Source organism: Leptosomus discolor, chromosome Z (genome assembly GCF_034619465.1).
Source record: "Leptosomus discolor isolate bLepDis1 chromosome Z, bLepDis1.hap2, whole genome shotgun sequence".
NCBI classification, from domain to species: domain Eukaryota; kingdom Metazoa; phylum Chordata; class Aves; order Leptosomiformes; family Leptosomidae; genus Leptosomus; species Leptosomus discolor.
In genome coordinates, this window is record NC_141419.1 from 15377149 (window position 1) to 15397984 (window position 20836).

The 20836-nt window shown below is 39.6% G+C and overlaps 1 protein-coding gene across 1 annotated transcript in view; it reads right to left on the reverse strand.

Annotated features, from left to right (window-relative positions):
* Positions 1 to 6000: 6000 nt before the first annotated feature.
* The window catches only part of ATG10 (autophagy related 10), a 79744-nt gene continuing 64908 nt past the window's right edge, over positions 6001 to 20836 (reverse strand). Inside the window, exons 6-8 of the mRNA XM_086479872.1 lie at positions 6814 to 6911; positions 6415 to 6534; positions 6001 to 6025 (exon numbers count right to left, since the gene is read on the reverse strand). Of these exons, the coding sequence (XP_086335998.1) occupies positions 6013 to 6025; positions 6415 to 6534; positions 6814 to 6911 (231 nt within the window). The 3' untranslated portion in view covers positions 6001 to 6012. The remainder of the gene's footprint in view (positions 6026 to 6414; positions 6535 to 6813; positions 6912 to 20836) is intronic.

Here is a 20836-nt window from a genome sequence, read left to right on the forward strand (position 1 = left end):
TGGTGTTAGGCTTCCAGCTCAGTTTCTACAGGAGATACATTACTTGACCTATGAAAATCATCAGCTTTGGTTTTGTTATTCCAGCCATCAGGGTCTACTTGGTTTTGTTATTTTCACTTGCTTTTCTTGCCCAGCAAAAATTATTAGTATGGCTGCCAGTAATACTCCTTTGAAAAAAAAAGATTTTACTGCAGCCAGCAGAGGACTATCGAAGTCCTTGTGGTTCAAATTGTTTTCAAATTCTAAAGTCAGTCTGGCAGTACAGATTTACCCGGAGGTAAATGGAGCTAGTTTCCAAAAGTAGGGCATAGTCATGAGGTAATCTTGCCACTAGATGTTGCTATCAGTACAATCAGGGGAAAAGCTGAGACATAAAAGCTGTAAGACGGAAAGTTGTTTATCTGGGCTTTAACAAAGGAAATCTTCAAAACTGGAAATTTAGCTTTTAACTGATTCAGGGAGTTCCTGTTGGGAAAACAAGACACTTACTGCCTTGTTGCCTTTGCGTACTTAGATGCTACATAGAAGCATAAGAGCTTAAGGAGTAAACTCACTGGAAATCTTGTTAGATCAAAAACATGGACAAGAAGAACACAGGTGCTTATTACTCCATCAGGCATGTGTACATTTTATGTGTTTGGTTGAATTAGAAGCTCAGTTTTTGTTTTAAACTTCTTGCAACGTAGCCAAAGTGAGACTGCTATTAAGGTGAAGGGACCACAATAGTTACCAGGAGTAGGAGAAAGCATGGAACTGGGAGCAGGACAAGTAATGCACGAAGTTGTTCAAGCTAGTTGCACGTTTTGAGTTGCGTTTTATTGTTTTACAAGCTTGTTTAGCACATGACATCTAGTCAACACTTGGGCACCAGGATTCTTCTAGCAAATGTGTCCGTGGACTCTGTCAGTGCCCAGGAATAACTTGTGTTACCTGGACACAGTAGGAAGAAGTCAAAGGAACATGAGCCAAGCCAAACCTCATCACCAAGTCACTACTAGAGGGTTTTAAGCCTAATAAAGCAGCACTGAAACTATGTGTTACAGAACCCAAATCTTCCATAACGGAGGGGAATCTACAGAGATCAGAGAAGAGGTGAACTTGTGCAATAGATATGGCAGTCCATGTTTCTACTTCATTAGCCAAGCATATTAGTAAATACAAAAGCACTCAGTTAATATGAAGGTCACAATACCTGACTGTTGGATGCAGGAGAACGAACCTTACAAACCCTGGAGAGGCAATCAGTGCTTGGTGGAGTGAGGCCTGGTTGGAATCCACCAAAATTCAGTACAGGATTTTGATTTGGATCAGGTGCAAAGGAAAGAAGGATTAGTTCATTTCCACAGTTTGCTAAATCTTTTTCAACCTATGGTCAGACCATGTTCTCCCCAGCCATGGGCTCTACCTGCCCCCTGAAAGTGGAGCGGCTTTAACTGCGGCACTTGCTCACCAGAAGTAAAAATCATTAAGAAAGACAGGCCTCTGCATTTTAAGGTGATGTATTCCAAAAGAGACAGACCCAACATCAGCGATTGTTTCTGGTGATGCAGATGACTGCTGGCAAAAATCTGCTTACTGGGATTCTTCTCTATCTAAAGCCTAATCCTGGGCAGCAACAAAGGTGGGAAGAGGAAGCACCTGAATAGTATCTACTCCCTCCATCTGGCCTCTGCTGATGAGGCTAATAGTGCACAGCCACCGTGCACAAAGAACCGTGCCGCCTTACCTCTTTAGACATGCTGTATTAACCTTCCAGCATGCTGTACTGACAACATTACTGAAAAATAATACTACATGTTGTTTTCTAACAGGCTTGAGAAAAAAAAGGTGGTGTTCAAGGCAAGGCTCTGTAGATCCATTGTCTTTTCAAACACAGCAGTAAACTCCTCTTGCCTTAAGTTGACATTCATCTTCAGTAGGTGACAGTTACAACAAGCTCTCAAGTGGTGAAGTGAAAGCTTCCTTGTGGTGCAGGTTTTTTAAGAGTCTAATGAAATCTAGGACATAAAGATAACCAGAGTGACACCTTCTTTATTCTTACTGAGCAGTCAATATGTGGTTAGTTTTGCAGCTATGAACTTCAGGTATACATTTTTTTTATTCTAGATGGTGAGAACGTATTGCTAAGAAATACTCTAAACTCTTCGAAACACTTTTAAAAGCCCACATGTTACTAAAAATATGCACAGATATTCATACATACATACATACATTGTTCTCCAGAAGACAGTATTTTGGAGGAAACCATAATAACTTCGCAGTTCAGCAGAAAAAGCAATTGTTTTTCCTTTGTGCTGGAACTGAAATGCTACCCAATATAAATATAGATGTCTAAACAAACTCATTAAACCATCAACATAGTAAGTGGCAAAAAAAGAAAAAAAAAGTTATTGAAAAAGTTTTGCTGAAGTTCAGAGTTGCGACAAGAATTGATATTGATTACTTCACTATATTCTGCTCTAATTAACTAGCTCAACATTTACTGTTGTGAAAACAAGTACGCCATTTGACCGAAGGAATGTTTCTTTTAGTACCCAAACCCAACCAACTACAAACCTTCTGTCAGACCAGATGGGGGTTAAATTGTAACCTGATGATGCTGACACAAATGAGGGATTATGTAGGTAGCAATCTCATTCCAAAGAAAAGCATATTTTTGGCTTAGCTGAACACATAAAATTCATTCTTCTTGCAGATTCTTGTAACCAAGGGCAGGTATGAGCCAGCTACCTTAAAAAGAAGACCCCAGAAGCAATGGTCCTCAATACGGCTTCCCAGATTTTTGTACATTGTGTATAAAATATCCTGTAAGTCATTAAGGCACAGATGCAAACGGGAAATTACATGTCTACCTCCCATTTAAGCCATTAGACAGTAGATATTTAAATAGGATTGTATCTCATCTCTCCTTGATCCCAAACATTGATGTTATCCTGTATTTGTTTCTCAATCTAAGCTTAGTGTATTTGTACTAACTAAGCTGAATTTTTGTCTAGTGGTATTCTAGACAAATTTCAGGGTAACACTGACACTGATGATGGCACTGCTCTGTGACTTCATTGTTTATGGTGTTAAACGGTTAAGAATTATACCAGGGCAGGGGAACTGTCAGTTTACTTATCCATTTCATGCTCCCCATTATCACCACTGTGTCTTAGTAACTGCAGGAACAGGATCAAGGCACTGAAGAGGAATTTGGAGGGGCGTTATCAGCAGGAAGGAAGCAAGACAGAGACAGCTTCAGAAACTGCGAACAACCTGAGTGTCCAGCCAAGTGAATGTATGGTTATAAGATACCCAGGAGGTAGAGTGATTGCTGGGAGAGGATGTCTGGGAGTTAAGAACGTGACAGTCAGGACACTGACAGAGCAGTCTCCCACTGTGTGCAGCCATCCATTAGACAAGTGCCTAGGGTTGTCTTCGACAGGGGAAATCTTAAGTCTAGTACAATGTGCAACGCCCTGTCCAAATAATCCTCAATTTTGTTTACAAATGATAAAATTAAGGTAGAAAGTAATAGGTGTTGAGACTTCCTCCATGTAAAAGAACAATATTTATTTCTATCTACATACAAATTCCTCTTCTGTTCTAATTCTTGAAAAAATTAAGAGAAGATTAAGGTGCAATGGAGGGCTGACGGTGAGGAGCAAGTGCCTGGAGTACACTCTTCCAGACTTATTTCATACCAGTTTTCTCTTGTCTGTAACTACAATCTGTAAGTTACAACGTCCGATGTATGGTGTCACACGGATAAGATGCTGACATTTGGAGCCGAGCAATGACACTTCACAGATGTGCAGGTGGCCAAATCGTATTATGAAGAATACTGTTGTACCACAGTTTCTGCTTCCAAGACAGAAAGAGGAAGAGCTGGACTCCAAGAAATGCCTATGAAACTATGCTTACAAATTTTGCACAGCAGCAGCTTAGCAGTTGAATCTTCCCAAGGTCTAAGAACTAATACTGAAAATAATGCTCGAAGTTGTTCCAGGCTCTTCTCTTCTCCTCTATCAAGGAGCAGCTCTTGTCCACTACATAAGAACACTAAAAGCAGCACTTCAGCTATCAGTTATTCCAAAGCCACTCTGTATTCAGGATTGCATTCTATAACTTCTATTGTTTAAAAGTGGAATTTCTTTTCTATATTCACCCCTCAGTGCAGTACCAAGTAACATCTGTGGCGCTTTGGAAAAATGAGCATCACTGATGCTCAGATATGCTGATGCAGCATTCACTGCTCACGCTTTATAGGGAACAACTCCATCAATCCTTTCCACTTCCCTGATCCTAAGGTCACAAGGAGCTTATTTGGACCTTGTTTTAAATAAAGCTACCTGAGGCCAGTTCTAAGTTATACTAGGAATAAAGGTCCCAGGGGCTAGCTAGCACAGTGTGAGTCTGTCAATATGCTGGATAGAGGCAGGGGAAGCTTACACAGAGCTGCTTAGCAATGCTGGGCAGCTGAGAAGGGCTGATTGCTTTTAATCCTCTGTTCCAGTGTATCACAGATGAAGATCACAGAGCAGGGATGAACATTTAACAGTTCTTATGACTGCTGTTACCTATTTTTTTTGGTTTTCCTCCTGTGTAAGTCTCCCTTAAATTTGAAAATGGGCTATGGACACAATTATCAAGCATATATTACCAAAAGTGTTAAAAAAGGGCAAGGTAGCTGCTGGCATGGTACATGAAAGGAAGGCCCTGTTTTATAAATCTTACATGGAAAAAATGGCTTTTCAGGTTGTTATGATCCAAAATGAGATAAATGCTGTGTTTTTATTATCAATTCCAAATAGCTGGCAAACAAATTATGCACCAATAGAATTTTAAAGACTGCACTGTATTTCAATCCACCAATAACATATGATGTAAATTAAAAATATGCAACCAATCAAAATACCTGAAAACCCAGAATCTGAAACACGATGCATTTCACATTTCTAGCTCTGATGTGGCATACATTGGACTCTGTATGCAAGTAACATATTGCTGAACATCTAAAGTAAAATCTGTAATCTCATCTCAGCTGCTTGTGGTATGTTTTATACTACAAATAAAATATCACCGGGAAAGAATCCAAGATGACTTGTATGGAAGTTACTGCTAATCTGGTTTTCACTGACTACACTACCATGCAATTCCTACTTGCTCAAAAATCAACAGCTGTCAGGGGAGGCTTGCATAAAGACTGCAGGATAGGGACTAAACCTGCAAACAACTATTGGTACAATGAGAAATACTAATTGACTACAACAGTAACTCCCAAAGGGTATGGCAAAGCTTCCTTTGGAGGCAGTGAAGCACCAAAAAGCCAGATGTTCTCATACGATAGCATTAGGCACCTTGAACTCTAGAACTGTACATGCTTAGTCAGACGTAGACCGTAAGTACTCTGTCTACAATCCTGATCCTGTTTGTTCCCCGAGGCATGACATACACCAAATATTCTCAGAAAAATATTATTCAGTTCTGGGATTAGGATATTCTGTGTGTGGTATCGAACACGAGGGTGGTCCATGCATCAGGCTGTGGTGGAGAAGGTGGTCCCTAGGCAAAGTAGTGTCAGCACATACACTGATTGCCACAAGCTTAAACCACATCCTACAAGATTTTGCTGTACATATCCTCACAGATGGTGCAGATTTTCTGGTGATTTTTAGTAGATAAGTTTAGTAGATCCAAACCCAGCATCTCAACTCTGTATCAAGGAACCACAGGCTTGTGCATTTGTGTGCAGTCTCACTAAGGCCATAACCACAGCAAAACAGAGGTAGGATATAAGCAACTGAAATAACAAGGGAGTTCAGGTCTTTGTGGTGCTTGAGAATTGTTGTCACAACTGCAGCCAAGTCTTAGGTCTTCCACTATAACCAGGGAAGATCTTGACAGAGAAAGAGCCATGAACAGTGATCTTTCCACGCTGCATTGCTTACCAGTTGTGAAGGATTCCTTTGTTTGATTTCATCCCTAGGAAACTGCAGTAGCTTTACTACAGCTAATCATCATCTGTCTTCAGCTCAGAGGTCTGAAGTGGCGACATCAAACAGAAAAAAAGAGGAGAGATTAAAAGCATGTAGAGTTATGCTAGATCACATCACCAACCCACCAACCATGTGCTGGAGGGACTGCCATAAAGTATTTTTACACACCTGAGAAAAACTCCAAGACATCAGGGACCTTCTGACAGTCATGAAGGGTGTCAGCAATGTGCCAAGCACATCTCTCAGTGCAAACTTTCATTGCAAAGCAAGACAATAAGGCAGCCATATAACAAAAATATCAAAAGGCAAGTCCTAAATCAACTGAACCAAGAGCTCCAAAGGAGAAGATAATGGGTTTGCCAGTTACCCATCTGATCTTTTTAATATCACAGAAGGCCAGGAGAGAAAAAAACGTGATTTCATTTTCTCTTACCTTTCAACTGAATCAGCATTTGTACTCTGCTCAGGTTCTAGCTTTGCATAACTCAGGGGCAGATTTAGACCCACAACTGGGCCTACAGTACTGAGCCACAATATAATGTAATTTGTGTGTCTAGGGAAAAAAAAAAAGAAACACAAAAAAGCACCATAAATATATTATCCCAACCTTTTCTGAATTGCAGACACACTTGACAGTCATAAAATAACTTCAGACGGGGCTATTCCTTCACATTATCTATAGCAAATGTATTTTAACTTTCAGCCCTTAGGTGACGACACACAATTTTATTCTATTTGGACCAAGGAAGTTGTTTTGACCATTTCCACTTCCTGGCTGATTTACTTTATCTGCATTGCATAGAGACTTGCAATGCACAGTAGTGTTTCTCACCTGTTGCGTTTTCGTGAACCAGCCAGTATAGAAGACATGAATTCATTAGTTCGGCAGGGGTGCAGAATGAAAAATGGCTGCCCAAGTAAGGGGTGCTCCTAAAAGGGAATACCAGTTGTTTTATTATGCAAGGAGAAAACAGAAAAGTCATCATATGCATTTGGAAAAGACAAAGCAGGGTCCAATTAGTCCTTGATGCAAATTTTCTCATTTCAGAATCTAACCCATATTGCTCTTCTACTGATAGTCATTGACAAATTAATATATGAGGAATATTCTCTTATCTTAAAAGGGATCTTATTTGATCACCAACCAGGCTGTGCCACTGTTTTAGTTAAAATGTAATGGTCTGCAAAAATAACATGAGTTAATATATCAGCACCACCTGAATGCAAGTAAACAAAGCTACCGCATAAGCAAGTATCTGATCAAATGTGAACAAATCCGCCCCATGGAAAAGCTCTGTAACAACCTTGACGCCTTATCCTTGCATCTTCTCAAACTGCTGCTGGGACGTAAACATGGTTTAATTTGGAGCCTGTGTGGGGGAGCAAGGAGGAAAAGCCCTCAAGGTGGCTTTAACTTCCACTAGGTGGCGTATCCTAATTTTAGGCTATTTACAGAAATACGTCCTAAATCGGCTGTTCTTCAAGAAGCACAGTAAAAAACAGTCCTGAGGAAAAAAAAAAAAAAAAAAAAAGAAAGTAATTTAGTTAAGTTCGCAGTCAGACACACTCCCTACAACATGGTAAGACTCTGTCTGTTCCTCTCCACCTTCACACTGCACACAGTGCTGCCGAAAACTCAATCCATGGGTCCATAAAGCTTTCACTTTCATCTCCAGCCGGCACTTGAACAGAATACGTGTTCTGACTTAATCAAGCTTGCGCTCAATGCAAAACCATAACAGTGATCTCATCAGCACTTACATGGGTGATACCACAAGATCAGCATACCTGACTGTCTCACACACCATGCCCTAGGGAAGTGATTTTCCTTTAATGCTCCTGAGGTCACTGCTAGTACTTCTGCACCAAAATAAACAAATCCTACCTCATCCACACACACAAGAAGGGGGATAACAGCAGAGCAGGGAATGGCTAGAAAGGGATTTCAGAAAAGAAAGATGTCAAATATGAAACACCATGATAGCCAGTTTACAGCCAAGCTAGATGTCACTAAGCCCAGGACTCTGCTGGAGCAGAGAAGCACTCCACACAAGGCAGCAGGGTGGGGAGAAGCAGGCATGGACCACAACAGAGAAAACAGCAGGATCACCACCTCTGCACGGCGTTCCCCATTCAGCTGTGTAAGCCTGGTCCACTGTGCTATGCTACTCACCAGAGCCACAGCAGAGACTGACTACAAAGGTTAACAGGACAGATGGTTTATCGTGGGTAAAGACCCTTTTCCTTAGATATGCTTCTTGTGGTGGCTCTGTTTCTTGATGGCAAAGAAGAAGAAATATTACATTTATGCTCCAACACAGACTTCCCTTGTCCAACCTGATACAGCTGTAGTCAAACTCCCCTAGTTTTGTGATGGCATTTTATCTCAGCATGTAGTAAATTGCCTGCATTGAAGAGATGCCTTCCCATAACACAGTAAAAACTTTCTCCAACCCCTTGCCTAGAAACAAAACCCAAATCCTACCCTGTCATGTTCAGCAAATAGGACACATTCTTTATTATTATTACACAGGGTCTCTTACAGCTGAAGGACACTTGGCTCTTATGCTGAGGATGTAGTCATGAGGATCAATCATTTTATGTACTAGAGAACTTAAAAAAACTTCCAGAAGACTCAGAACACACAAAAACTGATGTTCAGAAAGCTTTGTTTTACATTGCAGTGCAAAGAGATAACTTCCGCAAGAATGCTACCATCTGCTGTTGATAAAAGTGAACTGATGCTGGCTTCCACTAAGAAAAAGTGGTAGTTTGAATTAAAAATCCTTTCTAATTATCTGCCAGCTTAAATGAGGTTAGGTCTCCAAATAATTCCAGAAAATACGTCAATTGCGCCAATAGTACACCTCAAAGACAGCAAAAAAAAGATAGTTAATAATATTTACAAAACTACTACGCAAAGGAAAAAAAAAAAAAAAGTAGATTAAGCAGCAATTTCAGCCAACTCCCTTACACAAAGAAAGAGTGTAAAAGGTAGCACACACTCCCAAAAAGAAGAGAGAAAATAATCTGGGCTTTAAGTGATTTAGCACTCTGAAAAAGGCATAAAGATAATTCCCAAAGCTGAATATTCAGCCTGAAGTCATTCCCAGCCATCCTGTCACCTGGTATTTGATTCTATCCTGCACTTCTTACTTCAGCAAACCACCAGTGAGAGGCAAATGGAGGCCAGAATTTATTTTTTTAAAATAGCTTATTAACTTTACATTCTACATCTTTCTTCTTTCAGTCCTCCCTCGTCTTACAACATGAGTGACATTGAAAAAATACCTGAACCCTAACAATTATATGTTTGTATGAAAAAGCAGAGTGCATTGCTACTTAAGTTCTTCAAAAGGGTAACATCCTTGGTCCCACCATCTTTGGCATCAATCTGTGACTTAGGAGCATGTGATAGAGGTGACATCTGTTCACACTCTGAATTCCCTGCAGTCTCTCCTCCATTCTTCTTGAAGAGGTAGAAGGGCTCTTTCTTCCTCTCTGGATCCAGCAGATGTAAAGGGAGAGATTTCTCCTACAGGACCCAGCCATCAGCTTCTAGGTTGATACGAAGGCTCTGAGGACACTTGGTCTTGGTTAGTCACTCTTCCTAGCTTGTCTCATTGTTCTTTGAATTATCAAGGGTTGCTTCATACGCATCCTGAATCAACAGCTGTGCCAGGTTAGTTGAATGGCAACAATGAAATGATCCAGGGGTTTAGTTAAACGCATGCAGCTCCTTGGCCAGGCTCTGAGAATGGCATGTGCATTAAAGCTGCATGTCTGCACATTCGGGGAGAGTTGCTCTGGTTTCCATTTAGCAGGGTATTTTTGAAAACTGAGCACTGTTACTTATTTGTTTACCTCTAATCCAGGAAACTGAAGTTCATTATTACATAGATCCTTCAGCACTGAAAGTCCATAGGAATGATGTCATGCAAAGCAGCTGTGTCCAAAGTTGGAAATTTTCAACAAGCTTGCTGCGTGTATCTTTCTTACCCTAAACAAAAGGCATGAAACTGCAAGAATGCCACGCTGTTTATTCAAAACCTGAAAGATAGGAATATATCACACACTGATAGGAAAAACACAAAAGCTCAAGAAATTAAAAGAAATCCTGAGCCAAGACCTGTTTAGCAGGAACCTCTAAAAAGTGAAAAGGATGAGACAGGGAAGAAGAGCTGTTGAGCATCAGGCAAAACACTCTGAGAGTATCAGATCTGATTCAATCAAATCCTGAATTCCAAATCCTGTACATAATGGCATCCCCACGAGGCCTTAATGTATACTCAAGGTTAAATCATTGACACAGTAGCTCTGAAGAGGAAGTACAGGACAGCTGCCAATAACAATGCAATAGTTATCAAAGCCCTGAATTATTTCAGAATCCATAATGGGCTACAGAGCCTTTTCATTGCCAGGTCACCAGCTCAGATTTGGCCAGGGCTGGTGCTCGCGAGCACTCATTACTGTACAATGGCTGTATATGCAGTTGTCAGGTTTCGCACAATCAAAGTGCCATTAATTAGTGCCCTTGCTGGTAGCCACTGAAGGTGAGTCCAGAACTGAAGATGGTGGTTCATCTTGTCACTGTAGGTCAGCTCTGAAGTAAGGAAAAGCCAGAAACTTGCACTTCTGCTGCTCGTGGCATGCCCTGAGAGAGGGCAGCATGATGAATCCCAAGTCCTCAAACTCCATCAAAAGTGTGAGAATGAATGAGAGCTTGTGCTGCATTAGCTTTCTGAGCATATTTACTACCTGCTGCAGTCACCTAGTTGAATGATGATATGCAGTGAAATGTATCCTGAGCAAAATATTAAGGCAGCAATACTAGCCTTCAGCTAGCCTGATCCATGAGCCAGTTACATAAAAATGTAAAGTCCTACTGGGACTTCATGCAAAAAACAACCAAACCGAACTTTAAATAGTATAAAAAAGTCTTCCCACTTTTAGTTTACAAATAATCCTTTTCCAGTTGGTCATGTAGCAATGCATTTTAGAGAGTTTGAAATCAATTCTCACAATTATTCACTGTCATTGTACAGCAAGAACCCATCTGTGGGTTGCCCACAACTCTTCTGGACAGTAATACACTGACACACAGTTTATTTGAAATCAACAGCATTATTTTCTTCTATCTACCTATGATCTATCTATCTATCTATGAGGCTGACTCAGCACTGTCTGTTCAGTACCGTACACCAGAGTCCATCAAGCTTCTGCATATCCCTCTGAGTCTGACCCAGCTTTCATGGAAAACAAACTTTTTACAGGCTGCAACTAGCCCCAGTGAATTTGAAAGCTCAAAATGTTGCTTCATTTATTTTCTGTAGAAGGACCTCTTTACTAGGTGACTTCAAGGAAGATTTCTAAGAATGTTTTGTACCCATTTCTGCAGCCATTACCTCAACTCCTCCCATACAAAACCATGCAAGAGAGAGATGGAGGAAAGATGCAAAATGTTTCATTGGGTAGTCTGAAAATTAATGTAGTTTTGTTTAGGAATGCTACACAATATTGTGACCAGGCGCTGAGCTGCCTCGGTTGTGAGGTTAAACTGCTGAGCTTAAACCTTTCACTGAGATGTATCTTAGACAGTGTGCCTGAGGTCTTGGCAACAACAACAAAAGAATGCTACAGGCTTCTAGAGGGCTGAAAACATTTCAGTTGAGCAGCAGCTTTTTCTGTGTGGTATAAGGCAGCCCCTTCCCATAAAGTCCATCAGGGATGTGAAGGCTTGATCAACTGTCCTTCACCTGTCCTGCCATCATTCACTAATGAAACAGGACTGTCCCTCACAGGGTCAACAAGAGGTAAGAACTAAAAAATTAAATTAATCCCCTTTCCTGTTCAGCGCCTATAGCACAGTGAAATGCTAAGACATGAATCTGAACAGTGGCAAAGATTGAGTAGTTCCTAAGTACAAGTATTAAGTCTAAAACTTCCGTCAGATCGGATTATGTTATGTTATCAAGCAGTGGGTACAGGAAATACTATCTGTGTTGGATTTAAATTAAAAATAAACATTACTTCAGGTAACAGGTAACTGCCTGTAGGTATCTGTACTGTGCTCTGCTCTTCTCTTCCCCAGCCAGCAGGTATTCTGTTGATAGTACACCTCTTCTAACAGCACCATTTATTTTCCCTGTCATAACTGGAGCTCTTCCAGTAGTAATGGCTTCTATTTTCTCCAGCGCTACATTAAACTGCCTTTGAACATTCATCATAACACTTATGGTCTCTCCATTTATGATAGTGCAAGGGATTTCGTGCCCAAAACTGCCTTTTCCTCGATCCAGTTTGCATGACATTGCTTTGCAAAAATAAATTAATGGAGGGGCATCAAAACTTTCATGCAGGATACTACCACCAAATACCATAACCAGGACCAATTCTATTCAGACATTTTCCAAGCAGTGTTCACAATCCCAGTTATCAGGGCAGAAAAAGAAGGCAGGATTAATAAAACATGTTCCACATAATCTCTTCTATTTAGGGAAATGGAAGCAGTGATGCAATGAATAAAGAAGTTGCGTGCTCTTCCCTTTTCACCAATTTTTCACCATACTTACTGAAACAAATGCCTGTTCTTAAGTCCTTCACTTGAGATTATGATACTAGAAGTATTTGATGTTCTTGAATTCAGTCTATCTTCTTTTTCATTCCTTATTTTTATATATATATAAAAATAACTAACTTATTTAAAAAATCTAAATCTACTAATTAAAAAAAAAAAAAGTAATAAAATTTTGCTGTTCAGACTGACTGTGTCTCCCACAACCAGAACGGCAACTGTGCACATGTGGAACTTAAATCATGTTGAACTTGAGGTCAGAGGGACTACTTTATGCTTAAATTACACATGTTCTCAGGTTTGGGCGTAAAAAGCAAGTAGCATTTTTATGAATGAGGGCTAGGGAGACTTTAAGCCTGAGCTCTGAAGCCAGATGGGTATTTGCACGTTGTGTTTACAAGGACCAGTAACGGTGCATGCAAAGGCAACAGGACAGCAACAGCTGTCACAAGAAAAATGTTCCAAACTTCTCTCTCTCCCCCTCTCCTCACAGATTTTTCCTCTAATAATGGAATTACTACAGCAGAAACTGTATTACTACGGAATCACTGTGTTGCAGACGAACGTTAAGGAACTATAACTACACAGGCAATTCTTATAATCCTGATAGAAGGTATAAATCATGGTAATAACACTGTTGTTAGGATAGTAATTGTATAGGGCTTCTCCATCCCACTGACATAGGTCGCAACATTTCTATTAATGCAGCCATTCCATAAAAATAATGGTTTAGTAATAGGATTGGTATTGGTTACAGAGAAATTATAATTTAAAAAAATTTCAAAGAGGGCAAAACAGACATTGAAAGAAATATGCTTGCTGTAATAGCCATCAATTCCAAAAAAGCCATTTATCCTAGTGGACATGGGATACAATTTATTATCTGGGACAGACAACATATTTATAGTCACCTTGATTTCAATTTACAAGCAGAAGCCAAGTCATCCTACTGATATAACTGAGGAAAGTTTCTATAACTTTGCCATAAAACTCCGAAAAGCACTCCCACTGCTAAACCTGATGAAGATGAAACAACCTACTTCCGTCTGTAACGGGTGCTGAAGAATGACTATGAAAGTGCAACTACCGCTGTTCTCCTGCATTTTCTTACACAATCAAAATAAATCTGCAATGGTACTGAGCAAGGGAAAACTTGAAGGGACCCTGATGAGACAAAGAAGTGCAAACTAGACCAAAAAAAAGCAAAGTTGTGTCATTACTGAACCCCTTGTCGGAGGAGAAGGTTGCAAAGGGATTTTGATTTATGCTGAAGTTCTTTGCAGACGAGCAGTTGCAATTGCCCTTATGGTTTAATGTATCTGTTCCCTGTGTATACCAACTAACTTCAGTGACAAGGTTTTACTAATGCTTTTACTACTACTAACCCCACAAAGCCAACTAAGCTGGACCCTATCCTTCCTTCATCAAATATGAAATCCAAGCTGAAGAGACAATCAAATGGCTAAGTTTTTCTCAGGAAAATGGAGCTGCTTTGGCAGATCCTACAACACAAACATATGAGGACACTTAATGCAGCCAGAATTTAAGGTGAACCATGCCTACCGCGTTGTACCTGCTGTTTCAAATTCATCATGGCCATGAAGGTGGAAATGCAGGTTCTGAAGAAATAAACATTTCGTGGCGCAAACTGCTCTTTTTGTAAAGGACATCTTAAAACCCTGCTAATGTAATTAAGCCTGGTGATCACAGCCTGAATGCCACCTCTTGACTACAGCTTGCAACAAAAGCGTCTTTTCCTTCAGACAGAGCCCTGGCCCCCATGCTCCATCCACACATCACTTCTGTGTTGCTAACTTACTGCTACTTACACTGACAGCTGTGTTCTGCTGAATGTGACAGCTGAATATGCCTACAGTTTGATGCTACAAGAACATCAAACTTGCTTTTCCATTTTTAAAGCTATCAGGGTGCATCCAAGACAGGAACAATACCTCTACCCACAGTCTTTGAAGACAGCTTTACTTCTCCTGTATAATGCACAGTGCAAGTTAGAAAGTCACAGACAAAACTGTTTTGCCAGAAGTGTTTTTAAGGGTTGCAGATGAAAATGGATTTAAATCGGAAGTTTTACTTTAATTTACTCTACATCTTTAAGCCATTCCTATTTTAGGTGTATTCAAATGATAAATATATTCTCCATATAGTGATTTCTATAACTAGGAGGATGATAATAGAGAAGACTGCCGTAAGACCTGATACGCAGATGCACTTTTTGTACAGAGCTAACTTATTATTGTATTACGGAATACAAAAATACAGTAACTAAATGACCAAGACCTATTTCCTATTTCATCCCAAAAATCAGCCTGGTTCTAGAACATTCACAGTTTTGAGGGGGTGGTGATCTTTTTTTACAATTTATAATTTCATTGTTTTTTGAAAAGCTATTGAATAGCTAACTGAGGATCCTTGAAAGGCATACCTAAGAGGTAATGCAGGACAAGCACAACATTAATCAAGAACAGCCAACACTGCTGATATATATTTATAAATTTATACATTTATATAGATATAAAATAAGGTTTCAATTATTGATTTTAAGAACAAGAGGACTCAAAGCACTACGTGACGCTCAGACAAAACTATGCTTTTAAAACGTAAACTTCTCACAAGCATGTAACTTGCATTTAGGATTCTTTAAGAAAACTTCATAGTTAAAAATTGGCAGGTCCATAGTTACGTTGTCAAGAAACAGCATCTCAGCCATTTTCCTGAGAAAATAAACAGATGATTCTTCTTCCATGCTTGCCAAAATAAGATTAATTCAGTTGTCACCATTTTAGCTATGTAGCATATAGTCTTAATTAATTACTATTTAAAATCTGTTCTTAAGTTAAGAGATTCATCTAAGGTGCAAAACTGAACGATCCAACAAGCTGTGGAAGTATGGAAAAGATACTGGAGACAGATTTCCTACCCTGATTAAAAAATGGTAAGTTAAGGGAAAAAATCCATACTGGCATTTGACAAATGTGCCCTGAAAGGGTTCATTTTATAATCCTAGGAATTCCTGGACAAAAAGATATTGGGAAGAGAGATTTCATAAGACTTTTGAGTTTGAAATACTGTAACCAGCAAATAGGACTATATTCCTGCCTCCTCTTCCTTCATAGTTTATCAAGAAGGTAGCATGACTGATACCTGTAACAGCCAGACAACAGACAATTACCACAAGGTAATGAATGGAAAGCAAATTTCTGCTGCAGCAGACCAGTTGAACACTAATTTAACTGTATCAAATATAAGGAGGCAATGACATGTCCATAGAACTGTGACTCAACCCTCATTTTGAGTTCAGGCAAGGGAAGACTTTCCTCATCTCTCCCTACAGTGGCAGGTATCTGTGCTCCCCTCCTCCAGTCAAAGCATCTTATATTACCTATCATCTGAAATAACATTTGTTGGATCAAGTACTCTGAATCACTATTGAAACTGAATATCCAACATTCTTACATAGACATTGTTGGACTCTCAATATTCATGGTAATTCTCCTAACAACAGACTCAATATAAGGCTACGAACTTTGTACTACCTAAAAGTCAGTTCTGTCACATGTTTGCCCAAGGTACTCGCAGATCTCTATAAACAGCATGGTAGAGTCAGAGGCTTGAACAGGGATTAGCAACCACCAGAACAGCGAATGCTAGCATCACAAAGCGGGGCAACAGAAAACGCCAAAAGGACAGCGAAACTGTCTCCTGCAAGGCTAAAGTGCCACCTCAGGACTGCAACTAAATGCTTTGATAAAACTGGTATTTGGAGTTTAGAAAAGCACAGGACTGAAAAAGCAAGCTCTCTTCTGAGAGCACAGAAGAGCTACAGTTTATGGAAGTTTGAACCCACCCTTTCTATAGCAGCCATAGCTCCCACTTCCCACTCTGCAGTGGGATTTTGAATGGTCTCTCTCCGTATTCTTGAATCGGGCTGCTCTGCAGTCAGAAATACAATATACAGTAAGAGGGGCCAAAAAGGGACTCTGGCTGACTTTCAACTTCAAGGGCTCTCAGCTGTTTTTGTGGGCCTTTGAAATTGTATGTAGCTTCATATACAAGTCTGACTATATGGACTAAATTCACCTCCTTGGATGAGTTCACTTTCTTTTTGGACCTCAGATTGCCTTAGAAATGTAAGAAGTGCCTGTCTGGATTGGACCAATAGTCCATCTAGCAATGCATCCTGTCTCCAACAGCAGCAGTTGGAAAGGCTATTTTGGGAGAACACGAGTCTCGCCTTTTTCTGTGGTTCACTCCCCTTGTACTGCTCCACCAGGTCTGCTGTATTAAGGATGATGGAGGACACACACCTGCCTGGTAATTTTGCATCCATTTATGGACAAATGGTCTCATGAATTTGTCTAAATAATTTTGAACTGCTGATACCATCTGCTTCCACAGCTTGAGGGCACCAGTGCTTAGGTATAAATTGCTTTCTGTTAACATGGATACCTAACTTCCATTTAAATGGCGTTTACAATGCTTTTTTTATTAAAAAAAATAATGATCTGCCAAAGGGCTTGACCAAAAGCCCTTGCTGCAGAAAACAAAAAAGGAAATTGTTATAAACACCTTGTGACCATACCAGTTGCCCTTCAAACGGAGCTGAATGTGTCATATATCCACTTCCTTCATATTGTGCAATGTTGTTTATTTTAGAATTTTTTTACAAAAACATCCATTAAAGGGGTATGTTGAGTAACCAGCTTCGTTCCAGTGGTGAATTGTTAGAGGTCATGGCAGAGGGATGACAGAGGAGTAACCCACCTCAGCATACAAAGAGAAATGCCAGACCAGGGAGGGGACACACTATTACAACTTCTTGGACAAAATCTCTGCTTGGGAAGTTCTGTGGAAGTAAAGCCACTGCTGGATAAATTATCTTTAAATGCAATGTGTAGCATGGAAACACTTACTCTACAGAAGTAGAAAAGAATCAAGAGAATCAATAGTAGTACACTGTATACAATTCATTCAACTAATTACATATCTGTCTGGAAATTATTATTGAATCTTCATTTCAAAACACCTGATCAACCCAAGTAACAACAGTACTAGGACTTGGAAGTCTATCTCCTGAATTGTGCCCCAGAAATTGGCAGTGATCTTCCTATTGCTTTTTATCTCTACTGTAAATTATCCATTAAGACTGTATTTATTCTACATAATTTAGTATTAGTCCACTCTTTGGTCTTTTCATCCTATGAAGTTAGTTGGACTATGTTTATGTCCATAAAGTCTTACTGGAAAAAGCATGAATAAACTGTAGGGCAGCTATACATTATTAATTAATGCTTAGTTTTAAAATAAAACCTACCCGCTAGCTTGTACAATACCACCGCTTGGTTTAAACGACAGAAGTTCAATCCATCACAGAAAATTTTAGTTGGACATAAATATTCACCAAGCTTTCCCATTCTTACTTTTTTTTTCCCCTGTGAAACAGCTTTCCAATCTATACTGGTAAGACTCCCTTTCCTCAGGAAGTTGTACTAATAATTTTCCAAAAATATTAGCAGGGGATCCATAGCAACTGTTGATATGACTCAAAGTGATTTAAGAGCGATCTTAGCAACCTTCTGTTAAGATATACTGTATACAGCCTCCCCCACTTAGCAAAATCCCACAATATGGCAAGAAAGATTCGTATGTCTAAGAATAACTACCTACACACATTTTTCAAGATGACTGAGCCATAATGATTTAAATCCTCCCTACCACAGCTTCAGCAAGATGTGCCTCTACAACAGTATATCAATGTGTTCTGTTCAGAGTTTTGAATCCTTCTCCTTTTTTAAATCACACCATTAACATCCCTGACATTTTAGAAATAATGTTTATTGATTTTTCTGTTAACACTGCTATAAATTAAGTGATGTAATGGACAGGATTATTGAAGTACTATAAAGCATACATCTTCCAGATTCTTAACTATATATTGAAAAAAGAGCAGGCTCTGGATTAATATAGAAATAGTGCAGTTCTGTGCTGTTATTTGGGTAGTTTAGGTTTGGTTGACTACTTTTTATATGACAGAATCGACATACAACAGAGATGATATTACAACTTCCTGCTAAGTATCAAATGACAGAAGCAAAGCACCGCGTTCAGATAAAAATGAGAAAAAAATGTTAAGAAGAAAACAGACATAGAATTCTTTATCATTTACTATTCTGAAACTTCGGATCAGTACTAGATCCTAGTTCCAAATATCAGAGTTGCTAACTCATCCCTTTTCGTAGTAGAAGAGCTATTAGTAAATGGAAACAGCTTTACTCATTGTAGAAGAGGACTTTAAAAAGGGTTGAATAGTCTGCATCTGAAAATGCATGAATAACGCAGAAGGAAGCCAGCAGAACGACCTTCAGTCCTCACTTGACTAGCATTGATATCAACAGTCCAGACATTTTTATTTTAAGGTGAGCGTTTAGGCACTACGGAGGATCTTTTAATAGACCTCCAGATAGACAACAATGATCTCCCATATTTAAGAATTTATTCAAGGTTATCGAACAGCAGGAACACATCAAAGGAGAAATAAACTTTGAAGGAAAATGTATTTGCAGAGATCGCTATTCATAAGTTAGACCATTAGGTTTATCTTTTCTGTAGTGCCATGAAAGAGAGGCTCATGAAAAAGAAGTTTTATGAGAAGACAGAGTGGCAGAATAATACAATCAATGCAACCAGAGGAAACTTCTCATTCTTAAGAATCCAGAAGGTTTTTGCACCCTTCTGGAAGCAGAATTCCAGACTGGCACAAGATCTGAGTTAATATAATCCTGACGCTTAGATTTGCACTGTCCTCACAAACTGCTGCTTTTACAGTCATTATCACAATGCTCTGAATGTCTTTTTCTTGAGTGACAGCAAAGCGCTGAACAAGCAAAATGCGGAGTTATTGTTGGCAAATACAGAACCAAGGTATCACACATGATACCATGTTTGCTCCCGTGGCTCAGGGGAGTGCCCTGCAAATTTTGGTACTAGAAGTAACTGCATCTGAACAGTTTGGGTTAAAAAGGTTGGGAGGGGGAGGGGTGTATGGACATATGTCCATACACCTTCAGAGTCCTAACTCATATACTAGTTTTTTAGACTATTTCTGCAGGACCTTCAAGTTACCAAGCTTTCATTCTTGTTTTATTGGGCCGTTTTTCAGCTGTTGAGCCTCCTGTAATAATGCAATTCGATTTCTATCCTTGGATGTTTGATTTTACATTCCAACCTCACTAAGCATTGATTAGCATATACACTTGACTGTGTTTATGACTTTGTTTTCTCAGAGGAAGGTCAGGCTTTATGACAACATCACATTGTTAAAAATAAAATTTCTGGTGATACCTGGTACTGACTGTGATCAGGTTCATTCACCAGCTTTTAAAATTCTCTTGCTAGTTCGCTTCCACACAGGAAAAAAATAACTAAGGCATGGACTTGCAGAAGTGATGAGAATAAAAAACGGACTCGGGCAAACATGTTCAATGCCTTGTATATAAAATTCATTAAATTATTGCTCAGCTTCATCATAGCCTTAGAAACATACGTTTCTTGGAGTGTTGTCTCTCCCCACAGGAAAAAAAACCCATCACATTTCTGCCACTAGGCATGCGCATTAACAACTGCATCTTGAAAAGGTGATCAGGTTATGGTCTATGCCCCGACATGAGTCCCAGAGTATGTCTATGACAGCAATGCACATAGCCCGTAGGCATTCAAGCAGCACACCTACAAAGCAGGTCTTACAAAAAACACATCAGAAAGACAGACGAGTAGGCAGTTACACCCCCCTTTACTCTACAAGCAAGTAGAGAACTCACCTGAGACGCAAGAGTCCTAGATTCAAATTTCTTTTCTGCTTGATTTAGAGCAAGTATCTTAACTTCCTAGGAGAACAGTTCACCATTGACCTACATGTTGTTCTGAGGTAGGAATGCTCCGCTTTCCCCTGGTGAAGCTGTTCTACTTTGTATACATTTTTATAAATACTCATCGAGGCAAAGAAAGGATGAAGACTAGAGCCTTCACCCATCTGCCAATCCAGTAAATATTCTACTATTTTTAAACAACTTTCAGAAGAAGCCTGGGAAATAAATGTGTCTCAGTTTACCTTGTAATAGGTGACTGTATACATCACCAACCCAGTACCAGTTCACACTCTCTGGAGAAACCAATGACTCAACTGGATGTGGAGACTTACGCTATTGCCTTGGTCCTTGACGCTGGTACTTCAAAACAGGTTTGGAGCACCTAGCCACACCAGGAT